General features: G+C 43.2%; 1 protein-coding gene across 1 annotated transcript in view; it reads left to right on the top strand.

Moving 5' to 3' along the window:
• Positions 1-12,795, top strand: part of LOC116914632 (phosphatidylinositol 3,4,5-trisphosphate 3-phosphatase TPTE2-like) — a 91,812-nt gene that overhangs the window by 11,398 nt on the left and 67,619 nt on the right. Inside the window, 5 exon segments of the mRNA XM_032919023.1 lie at positions 1,944-2,000; positions 3,051-3,104; positions 4,737-4,793; positions 6,430-6,483; positions 11,717-11,779. Of these exon segments, the coding sequence (XP_032774914.1) occupies positions 1,944-2,000; positions 3,051-3,104; positions 4,737-4,793; positions 6,430-6,483; positions 11,717-11,779 (285 nt within the window).

Genomic DNA, 12,795 nt, shown 5'->3' with positions numbered 1-12,795 from the left:
GGCATCAGATCCCATTACAGATGGTTGTGAGCCACCATATAGTTATTGGGAATTGAACTCAGCACCTCGGGAAGAGTATTCCATGCTCTTAACCACTGAGCCGCCTCTCCAGCTCCCCATCTGCCTTATTCTTTAAGGTTTGAAGTGTTTTCCCAGTTCAGTCAGTGCCGTATCACAGCCGAATTGAGATATGGTTTCTCAAAACAGGGATGGGAGTATATCTCAGTAACAAAACATGTACTCAAATGCTCAGAGCACTGGTATCTGGTCCCGACCCCTCCCAGAAAGAAGAAAAGCAATAGAAACAACCATAATGTATGAACCAATTAGATATGAAAACACAGTTACAAACGAAAATAGCTAATACCATCACATCAAATATCTGTAAAAAGACAGTGGCAAAATAATGTAGAATAGGTAAAAAGTAACTAGTTCATGAAAGTAGGAATTTTAAAATTAAAAAGAAGTAGCACCTAGGGCCAGCGAGGTGGATCAGTGGTTAGTGGTGCTTTTGCCCCTAGCCTGATGATCTGAGTTTGTTTCCAGTGATCCACAGGATGGACTGTGGAGAGAGTCCGCTCTCACGTGCTGTGTGTCCTCCCATCTCTACACGCACGCTGTGTACGCATGCTCACAGCCACACGTAATATGAATAAGGAAAGACTTTAAAGAAATGAATGCGGAGCATCCAAGGCCGATGACTTCGTCCACCCCTTCTGAGAGGCATCCCCCTAACCTGTTTGCAGTGTGGAGCGCTTTCATTTGTGGAGCAAGGGAAACAGCATGAAGTTTTGTTGCCAGCTCACAGCAGCCATAACACTTGATTGTCATGTGCCACGAGACAAGAAGCAACTCCATCGTTTCTGTGGCTTGGGACAGCGCACACGGCGTGTCGTTCTACTTTGTCATTTTGATAGGAGCCCATAATTATACACGGCTCTGTAGGAGCTGCATTGCTTTAATAAGAATATGTGTACATTGCAAAAACTTAAACGTGAGTCAGTTTGCATGGTTGCTGCATGGCAATTTTAAATCATCGGTCACTTATTTATTTAATAGCATCATTTCTGAGGCTTTCATATGCTGTGCTTTATTCACTATTTACTTCTTATTGCTGAAGAATTTCACACAGGGGGTCTCCCTCGCTCTCCCCCGGAACCTCTCAGCCTTCCTTCCATCCCATATCCATTCCTTCCTGTCAGCCACTGACCTGCAGGAGCACTTCCTACCGAGGTCTTGCAGTAGCCACACTGAGCAGAGATGGAAGTAGGCGTATTCGCTGTCCTTCCTGTCCTCCATTCTGGTCTCTCCAGACTACTCTTTGTCCCGCAGCAGCCTGCGGACCAAAATGGGAGAAAACGTGTGGAGGACATTTAATGTTTATTGTTGATCCTGTATTGCTCTGCCCTTCTGTTTCCAGTAAAAGCATGTGTCTCAGCCAAAGGGGCTTCTTTTTTGCAGGAAGCTGTGGTTAATGACGAGTGCCAGTAGCAAGTCACTATGAATGCTCTCTCTTTCACACACACACACACACACACACACACACACACACACACGCACACATGTGCACACATGCGCACACACATGCATACATATGTGCACACGTGCGTGCACACATGCATACACACGCACACACATGCACACACATGCACACACACATGCATACACACACAAACATGAATCCACATGTATACATATACATACATACGCACACACATGCAGACACATACACACATACATACATGCACACACACACACACACAGGAGTGCACACACACACACATTCCTGAGAATAGCCCATGTTTCTACTCTGGTAACCTGAAGCCACAGCTTAAGTTTCTGCCACGTGCCTCACGATTTCTTGAATTTTTGAACCGTATAGGGAAAATCATGAATTCTTTGATATCGTCTGACTTTATGTATATTCTTTTGTTTGTTCACAGAAACAAAAAGGTGTTATCGAGCACGTCGAAGTCCACTAAACTAAACGGCAGCATTGGGTGAGTTGGCTTTGCCCCCTTCTGAATGGAAAACCATTCTGAAGTAGTCATAGCAAGGCACAGCACACGGGGCAGCCATTGAGCATCTGTGTGCAGTGTCTCTGACTGAGGATTAACTACCCAATGATGGCCCTGAGCAAAAGACATTGATCATCGTCTGCTGAGAACTCTAGAGTCTGGCAACCCAAATCCTTAGTTAAACTGTTAGAACGCCTGGGTGTGCTGTTCACGAAGATCCAGGGCGACGAGGATCTCACTCAGAAACTGAGGTGGGCAAGAAAGGCACGCCAGAGCTTTGCTCCCACCTGAGCTGGCTCTCCCGAGCCACCCTCTGGCATCCCGGAAGCACTCTACAGTCATGGGCTTTGGACCAGATTTGTGGCGTGAGCTGTCTTCTGCTGAGCTGGCCTCAAGTCCAGTCAGAAAGCAATCAGTTACCCCCATAACGATCATGCCCTGGCTGCTGCAGTGTGTGACCTGCCCGCAGGTCAGTGTCGTGATGTGCGGAGCCTAGCACTGGTTAGTAAGACCTCGGGCACATTTTCTTCCACGTGCAACCTTCTTCCACTCTAAACGTAACTCACAGGGAGGAAGGTTCCAGGCGGTACCAGACTGATTTCCTATAGCCAGGGTATGTAGTGTCTTCAGCAACAGAGTTTCACTATACAGATCTGGTGGGAAACCCAAAGCAAAGCCAATACCCGTGTTGCTTCGGGTGTTCCTCGGACCTTCTAAAGCGTTCCATTCTTACCATGCTGAGACTTTTGTTTCATAACCCATGTGCTCTGGAAGCAGCCTTGTCCGCTCATGCACGGCACCTCCATTTCTTTAAAAAAAAAAAAATGATTAGCTGAAAAAGTAATGGGTTTCCATAAGAATCTTCGCACAGCCTCAGTGCTAATGAACCCACCTCCCACCCCCTCCTCTCCCCTATTACATCAAATTTCTTTCTTTCTTTTTCCAACCAATTTATGAGTCGTAGGACAATGTAGTTAAAAGTAACTCTGTGGTTTGAATGGCATTTGATTGTGTACAATTTTAATTCTCTAGCTATGACGGAAATGAAGAGACAACCACATTCACTAACGGAAGTAGCATTGACAGGTCAGTTACATATATGTGCCTGGGGAAAACAGATATGAAGCTTAGAGTAGTCTTTCTAAAGTACTGGACTTCCGGCTTCTGTGTGTCACATTCCTTCTTGGCTTGGATCTAGCTGAATAACGAGAGAGCTATGAGAAACTGCCTGTGTGTGCGAACAGACTGTAAGTTGTATTAATTAGTGGTAGCTTTGGTAACAAAGCGTCCCGGACTAGGCAGGTTAAACAATAGCAATGTACCGTGCACCCCTCGGTGGTCTGCGAGGCTCGATCTTTTTGAGGACCTCTTTTTTTTCCTCACTACTGGGAAAGGTTTAGTATTCCTTGGCATGTGGATTCACCCTCTCTGTCTCTGCCTCAGTCTGTTTTTAGTGCCCTTTGCGTGGGTGCCTTATTTTAAAGTGTTCATCTGTCTATGGATAGCACTCATATTGGGTCAAGACTGAGCTTATTAGCGTGGTCTCATCCCATAACTGTTCATGCAATGACTGTCTCCAGAGAGTGACAGCGATTAGGACATCGCAATTTAGTCTTGGTGACAGGTGACAGCATTCAAAATGAGGAAAATCCTACTTGGGATAAGGGCAGTGAAAACCATCAAACGTGGGGCCAAGGAGTCTGTCCCTAATCCACGAAAAATTGTGCTGGGCTGATGCCCCCAGCAAAACGTACCATCATTTTAGAGTGAGCCGACAGACAGAAAAGACACACGTGGTCTGTGGAAATGAGCACGTGATGAGGAGAATTCAGAATCAGGACTGGGGCAAGGTCAGGGTGATGTGTACTGAAGTGAGTTTGAAATAACATCACTGTAAAACTTTTTAATTAATTAATCAATTGTTTGATTAATTAATTCACTTTACATCCCAATTGCAGCCCACCTTTCTCCCCTCTTCTCCCAGCCCCACCCTCCCACTCCCTCCCCCCATTCCTCCCTCAGACAAGGGGAACCCCAGCCCCCACCCCTGGGTACCAGTCCACTCTGGCATGTTGCATCAGGACTAAGAGCATCCTCTCCCACTGAGGCCAGACAAGCCAGCCCAGCTAGGGGGAAGGACCCAAAGGCAGGCACCAGAGTCTGACACAGAGACAGCCTCCCTTCCAGTTGTTAGGAGACCCATAAGAAGACCGAGCTGCACATCGGCTGCATATGTCGTGTTGATTTGCACTTCCTTGATGACTAAGGACATTGAACAGTTTTTTAAGTGCTTCTCAGCCATTAGAGATTCCTCTGTTGGTAAAAACCCTTACACTTTCGCACTAAGGTAATAACTAAGTCTATAAGCACCACTGTTTTCATGGCCAGGAGATAATCTTCCGTCACTGTTGTGTTGTTTTCAACGGTCTTACTCTATCACCATGTAGCCTGTGCTCGCCTCCTAGGCTGGCCTTGAACTCTTGGCAGTCTCTCTGCCTCAGCCTCCTTATTGCTGAGTTTACAAGGCCTGATACCTGGCAAGATAGCATCAACGTACAAAGGCAGATTTCGAATCGAAATGCCATGTACCATTCAAATGACGGTCTGCGTGTGGATGCTTAAAGATCAAGCCGCTAATGTTTACAGTAACTGTTGTTCTGTTTTAACCTAAAAAAAGGTTTGTTTTGTGTGTGATATTGTACTTTTATAATCCCTTAGTATATCATATCCAGATGACATGAAATTGTCAAATTGCATGGACCCCACCAGTGAAAAGTGAGTTAATATATATATAATATATGCATAAATATGTGAATGTGTACCTGTGCATGTACGTTCCTATAATGACATGTACACTTGACAAACATGAAACAATAAAAGACAGAAGCTGACTGTAAATGACAGTTGGATGGGACATACATTTCTCACCCCCTAAAGCTTAAGGAACATGAAAAGAGAGTGTACAGAAGGGCGTGCGTGCTGTGCAGTCTCATCTCCAGGGTATGACGTGGTGACATCACAGTCGCTGTCATTGCCCCCCCCCCTGAGTGTGCATGAGCTTGTGCCCGAGAACATCCATTCATGGGAGGCAGGGGAAGAAGGGCTGTGAGGTCCTGTGTTGTCTGTTGATGGCTGCTAGAGAAGGAGTCACTGTCTTCAGACTGTGTAGCCACAGGGGAGAGACCCAATACCCCACTGGCTAGTTCCAGACCCATGCCTACGTGGGCGACCCTGATTAAACTCAGTGTGTCACAGAACAGAAGCAGAGAGACATGGAAGTCGTAAGGGGCTTATCTGGGGAGAAGGACTGGGAGGGATGGGAAAGGGGAAAGAGATGAGAGAGGCCAGAATGCGCTCTATACACACATGACATAGTCAGAGAATAAACCTAATTAAAATAAGGAAGCCCAAGTCTATAAAGCTCTACCCTCAGGTGTACATGTGACAAAAACCAAGTGCTTACTTGCTGTGTCTGTATAAATCTCCTCAGTGAGATTCTTTGGATAGGGGGAGGGCTGCCAGTACTTCTCACTCTTAAAAACAACCAATACGTTGGAAACGATCATATTTATTAAATGAGCTACTAACAGTGCTGACTGGAGAGAGAGACTTCTATTGGAGCACAGAGACAGTGGTGGGCTGGTCGCAGTGCAGAGCTCAGCAGAGAGAGATGGGCCAGTGAGACCTACCCGTTTCCCTCACCGTTCAAGTTCTCCTGCGGGCAAGGCTGGTGCCCAGGTGAGAATTCACCGTTAAATTAGATGGAGCCACTGCCTCCCATCTACTGCTACCTCATCCTGTCTCCCAAGGAAGAGAGGAACACCAGGGTTGAAAGTCAGAAGGAGGAAGACAGAGTTAAGACTCAGGAGTTTAGATGTGGTAAGAGAGCTGTGTACCTCTAAAGTGTAGTTGAGTTAGGAATAAACACACCAATGAACCATACACTTTGGAGTTAATGGATGCATTGCATTTTTTTTTGAGTTTTTGAGATTATGTTATAATTAAATTTCTTGCTTCTTCCCTTTCCCTCCTTCAAACCCTCCCATGTGCCCTCCCCATTCACCTGCAAATCCATGGCCTCTTCTTTTATTATTATAATATATATGTATGTATATGCATATATATTCCTAAATATAACCTGCTCATATATAATATTACTTGTATGTATGTTTTGGGGGCTGACCATTTGACACTGGACAATCAATTGGTGTGCTCTTCTCTGAGGAGGACGGCCTCTTTCTGTCCCAGCTACCCTCAACCGCCTGTGACAGAGAAATTACAGATTGTTTATGCATATAAAATCAGCTAACATATAATAAGGGCAGTAAATATAGTTATTTGATTCCCCCAAACGTAATTATATTTTACACATAGGCACTTTTTACTGACTATGTACTTTTCAATATTTTAGAAGATATGAAAATGATTCGTCATTATACACCATTGACGGAACTTTGAACAACAGGTGAGTGAACTGAATTAAAAGCATACACCGGGGCAGTTCGTGTGGTGGCGCTAGACACTGCAGCTCCGTGACAGATCCAGCATCCAGCGTCTCCCACCCCTGCTCCAAGAGGCCCAGGAGGAGGTTAAGGGTGGAGCTCAGAAGGTGGAGCCCAAGCGCTGCTCCGCGAGCCTGTAGGCTAAGCCCGCCCCTGCCAAGGCGGATGCGAAGCAGAAAAAAGTCTCAGGAAAGCATAAATGATCAGACAAAAAAGTGCAGACAAAAGGGACGTGGGGAGCAAAGGGCAGACAGGTTGAAGTGGCTGACCAGCAAAACACACATCTGCCTTCAGAAAATGGAGACGGAAAACCAGAGTCCAATCTCCTGAGAAGAGAAAGAAGCCAAGTCTGACTAGGCATGCGTCACGTGGGTCAGTGGTCCCCGCCTCCCTTCTTGTACAATCCAGAGGAATATCTTTATCAACTATTTTGTAAATGCGAGTTTTTTAATAGCTTTAGAAACATTTTTACAAGGTGAGGGAATCCCACCTCATCCCATTTTTTAAGTGTAATTTTTTTCTAAAAAGAGGTTAAATCTTTTGCTGGTTGTCTATTTTTTGGTACAACCAGAAAATATCAGGATACTGAATCAGGAGAGGCTGTGACTGTCTCGGGGGTCACCGTAACATTACATAGAGGGGGGTAGTTTTATATCCACGGTACAAAGCATCCTAAATGGCAGTTTGGGGTCTCAGTCGTGCATTCGTGTCTGGAATATTTTCAGTTATATCTGGTCCCGTGTTCCTAGTAGAGCCATTCCGTAACAAAGCCAGTCTTTGGTCCTCGCCCTGTCAGAACTGTGACATCTGTGGTCATGGCAGTCCGTTTTCCTAACAGTTGTGACGATGCCCTGTGAATGATGGAGATTCTGGGTATGTGAGTTGGTATTGTGAGGTGGTGGGACTGAGGAGTGTGAGCGTTTGGTTGTTATGAGAGACCTTGAGGAAACTTGCCAAGCTTGAGGCTGGAACATCACAGGAATAAGCTCTAAGAGAAACCATAGGCAGCTCTCCCTCTGGGTACCTGAACCCAATCTATGGCCCTTCAGAGTTTGGGTCCGTGTGTTAAGAAGCGGAATGTCTGTGTACTCTGCTCCTTGACCAATAAAATCTCGGTTGTGAAAGAGTTAAAATAACCCACCCATATACATTTACATATATACACATGTAAATACATGTGTATTCATACACAGACATACAAGCTTCTAACATCATGAGTTTTCATATATATACATATTTGCATATAATACATAAATCTATATAAATGCATATATTTCACACACACACACACATGAAAAAACACACAAACCCCATAAAAACCATGGAAGAAGTTGAGATTTGACAGACCTACCTCAAGAATATCTTTGACATCGTAATGCCTTTTAAACTGTTTCTAACTAGTCTCATTATAGGACTTGTAGTTGACTGAATTTATTTTAAAACAAAACAAGGAAGAAAGAATCCAGACAACCTGTCACTTTAAATAGTGGCCAGTCCCTTAGGAAGCATTCAGAGTTCCTTTAAGAGACTAGATTAGTGTGAGCTAGGAAAGGGGAGAATCTAATTGGGAGAAAAGAAGGAGCGTGGAGAGACAGAGACAGACAGAGAGACACAGACAGAGAGAGGAGACAGAGACTGAGAGACTGACAGAGAGAGAGAGACAGACAGACAGACTGACTGACTGACTGACAAACAGAGGAGACAGAGACAGACAGAGAGACAAAGAGATAGAGAAACAGAGGCAAAGAGAGAGACAAGAGAGACAGAGAGACACAGACAGACTGACACACAGAGGAGACAGAGACAGACAGAGAGATAGAGAGAGACAGAGAGAGGCAGAGAGACAGAGAGACTCAGTGTCCCAGGCCTCCCCTATCACTGTTCAGCAGGTTCTTGGCTATAACTCATGCAGGAAAGACAGCATGGCTGGTGGGTGTAATGATGTGATAAAGGCTCTTGATAATCATACATTGAGACAAGAAGGTGGTTTCTGTATAATGTGCAGGTGAGATCCAAGACAAGTACAATGGAGGAAGACCATTACACTTTGAGATTAAAGTAACCCTTACTCACTTCTCTTGGATTCTTCTCCATTTTTACAGATTTGAGGTATTCAAATAAATCTCACATTCAAATTCATGACATATACATGAATATTGGTATTAAGTTATAGAACAATTGTTACTAAATAAAATGTAATTTTAGAATTATATGTAAAAACTGAATGTAAAAGAAAGTTTGCCTTATAATTCAGGTATGATCATGTGTTTTCATATCCCTTTAGCCCACATGCTGATACGTCGCTATCAGTGATATTTGATGGAATCACCAATTTAATAACATGAGTTATAAGATGTAAATGAAGACACGTATAAGTGTGTTTATGTGTTCACACCTCTATAATATGCTTACACACATACAGACCCAAGCATTAGAACTGGTGATGTCGAGGGTGGAATTTGCATTCCAAGGGGGCATCCATGCATGGAAAGACAGAGTATCTTTAAACTGTTTCTAAACAGGCTTCCTGGGGTGTTTGTTGGGGACAGTCTCTTTAATGTAGTTCAGGCTGAATGGGAGAGGATCTCTCTCAGAAGAATGATTCTCCTCATTCGCATGTTGTCATTCTGGGTTTGTAGCAGTCAAATGTTTAGGACACTCTGACTTTTATCTGTTGAATATTGGCTGAATGTGAGAGAGACTAATTGGAGCTAGGAAGAGGGGCAGTATGAAGGATCAGAGGGGCTTTTGGCCAAGAAGAACAGAGCTGGGGATCCTGGAAGAATTCATCAGCCTGTAGAACTCTGCCTCCATGTTGAGGTAGGTACCCCAAACACAAACCTACCATGCCCCCACCCTAGGCCTTTACTTGAACTTACGTAAGAGCAGAGAAACACTATGGAGTTAATAGTAAGGGGTAAATGGATAGAGTAGAAGGAATTTATACCTAGAAACTGCATTTGCAGTTGTAGTTGGAAAAGAGAGAGAGAGAGAGAGAGAGGGAGAGAGAGAGGGAGAGAGAGAGAGAGAGGGAGAGGGAGAGGGAGAGAGAGAGAGCCCAACAATAATAATTTGAGAGCAGAGAACTGATGCTTGGCTAAACATCAGACAAAAAATCTTACTGAACTTTTTACCAGACAAGGTATGTCTATTGCAGATAGACAAAATTTAAAATTATTTAAAATATAAAATGTACCTTGGTGGTAAAGTGATGGACGTTTCAGAATAACTGATTATGTGTTAGTACAGGTAATTTGCAGGTGAAGCGCAGGAAGTCACCTGATGTTGATCATATGCGTTCTTAAATACTGTAGCACTTCCCTATATGAACTAGTACCTGGGGATACATAATAAATGAAACGAGAGGCCTCAGTATGCCAGTGAAGACCCTTGGACAGACATGGATGGGTAGATCTAAATTTATGCATGGGGGTGGAGCAGACACTCTCACACATCTACAGAAAGAGCAGCTTTGGTCACTGCGTCCTTCCTGTCATCTCCTAACTGTTGAAAGTCTGAGCAATTGCCAGCTAAGCCCTAAGGAAATGTTCTGTATGCTTGTGTGTGACACTCTGCTGGGTTGGATGAGGGGGAAAGGAGCCAAGGAGGGACTTGCAGAAGACAGGGGTCATGACATGGAAAAACATTCAGCAACAATGATTACAGGTGATGGACCTTAGATGTCCCCCAGAAGGGCACTGCCACCACAGAAGGCTGGCATCCTAAGCCCTGTACTCTGCACCACAGACGGAGAGCCTTCCTCAGACCTATAGACACTTCATTTCACTTCATATTTTCACCATAAATGAAACTAAGGAAGGCTTGAAACTGGTAAGAAGAACAAATGTCTGTAAACTGTAGCTGAATTTTAAATAAATCCTATAAAAAAAATCCTGTTCTGTATTGGAATTAAGAGAACGGTTACCTAAATGTAGACAAGTTACTATTTTTACAATCCCATGAGATTCGTTACCACCATGTAGACATAGCCTCTTTTCTGATATAAAAATACCAAATTCGAATCGGTGATGTGCGCAGATATTTAGAGCTCATTCAGTTCATGACTCAGAACTCAGAATTAATATGGTCGCCTGGTTCCAGAAGATACTTATATTTAACCTGGGATCTGACTGTACTTCCGAATATTGTAGCTCACACATGAATGAATTGTGACGGTCAAGTTACATGTTAATTTCAGACAGCACACACACTCACACGTAAACACATAAGGACACATGCCTCCACGAATATGCACACACATGGTACACCAAGTAGGGTCCTGAAAAAGAAGGGAAGGCTTGGCTTTGTAAGATCCACTCTGCAGAGTTCTTGACAATACAAAGTGCATTTGTCACTGCGTCGAAGTGTCTGTGGATAACTTTGATCAAATTGGTTAAAAGGAGACTGGATCATCAGGCTGCCTCTTCGGGTCTACGTGAAAGGAGGAAGTACCAGCTTCAACCAGTTTGTACGCTGGCAGAGGGTCATAGCCAATCTGAACTTAAAAGGGTCTATGAATTTATAGTTTTTCATTATTACAGTTTACTTTCAACTCTCACGTAATGACATGATATTATTTATCTATGATGGAATCAGCAAGAAAATGTGTATGTGTTATAAGTTAATCAAGAAAACACACACGCAACAAACACATTAGCTCGCAGAAACATGAAAAAGCAAATAAGAGATTAATATCTCGAGTGGAGCAAAAGATGAAAAAAACCTCGTTTACAACAAAAAGAAATTAGCAGCAGACAAGGAGCACTGTAACTCTAGGTATGAAAAAAAAGGAAACGATGAAAGTTTAGTGCGTGCCTTGCCCTCCAAACATCCGCCACCACTTAGAACTAATGCTCCAGAGCTCAGTCCATCACTGTATTGGATGGAAACACCGCCTGAGGTCTTGGCTACCTGTTTATATCTCACAGTCAGCAAAGGGGGGTAAAAAGAAGGGGATAATGGGGGACTTGGAAAAGAGTGAGATTGAAGATCCGAGTGCACAGAAAAGGCCAACAGTTGCTAATGTTATGTCAGGCTTAACAGTAAAAGTGAAACTGTGTGTCAGTCTCGAGTTACTTTTATAGGACGACTCGTTATAATCACGCAAAGCAGCATTTGTATGGGAAACCTGGTATTGCATTCCAAACTCTCTATATGGTTACATCTTGCCTTATTGTATCTGTTTTTATCCTTTAGCACAACCCTGTATGAACTGAATTCCTTGAGTGAATTATTGAAAGAAGTATAAGTTATACACTAGTACGTGGGTAGATATGTGTATGTATATGTGTGAGTAGATAGGCATGTGTTGCACACATATGTGTACACATAGGCTTACATCCATGTATTCATTGCCAAGAGCACCCATGCTCTTGCAAGTTCCCTTTAAAACTGTTTCTAATGTCTTCTCATGAATATTCTGTCTTTTGAATCAAGTAGAAAAAGAGAACAAAGGAAAGTCTCCTTACCTCTGTTATTCGTCACCTTTAGTTCTATGTAAAATGTTCTCCTCCCAAATCAAAGGAATCCTCTTTACAGCCTGGGGAGGCAGCAATGGTCTGGGAGCAGAGGTGACCACAGCATATTAAAGAGAGGGGCTATGAGATCCTGGATCTTCCCGTCACTCATCTCCAGAGCTCTGCCCAGGTGCTTCTCATGTTCCACACGTGAAATCTCCTCGGATGGAGGCTTTGCCTCAGAACTTGATCAGCACAGCAAGGCCTTGTATCTATCTCACCCCTAATACTGCTAAAAATAATTAAACATATATGAACTCATGTTTATATGGACATCTGACCTCACACACTTACACAGGGGAAGGTGAACACGGGCTGATTAGAATGACCATAACTAGACACATGACTCAATATTTTTGATAGGACTAAAGAATTTGTTATTAAAAATTGTGATATATATATTCTCACATATATATAATTTCCAGAGAAAATGGCATATTTAACTTCAAATAACAGGTTTAGATAACATTTTTTAGAGATTAATTCACTTATAAATTGATGATTTTAACTAATTTTTGCTACAGAAGTCTAGGAAGTCATGTGGTGCCCTATAACCCATTACTAGTGCTTCATCTGAACTGGAAAGACTATGTATGACTAAGTAGAGTCATCACCAATACAATTTAGGCTTCCAGGGAAATAATAATACACACTTATGTGTATTCTTGTGTGTATTTACCAACACATAAAATTTTATATACACACACACACACCACCACCACCACCACCACTCTCTGAGATGTTAACATTTGAGATATT

Source organism: Rattus rattus, chromosome 13, assembly GCF_011064425.1.
Source record: "Rattus rattus isolate New Zealand chromosome 13, Rrattus_CSIRO_v1, whole genome shotgun sequence".
Lineage (NCBI taxonomy): Eukaryota > Metazoa > Chordata > Mammalia > Rodentia > Muridae > Rattus > Rattus rattus.
Note: the sequence above shows the minus strand (reverse complement) of the source record. Positions and strands in the feature narration are given on the sequence as shown.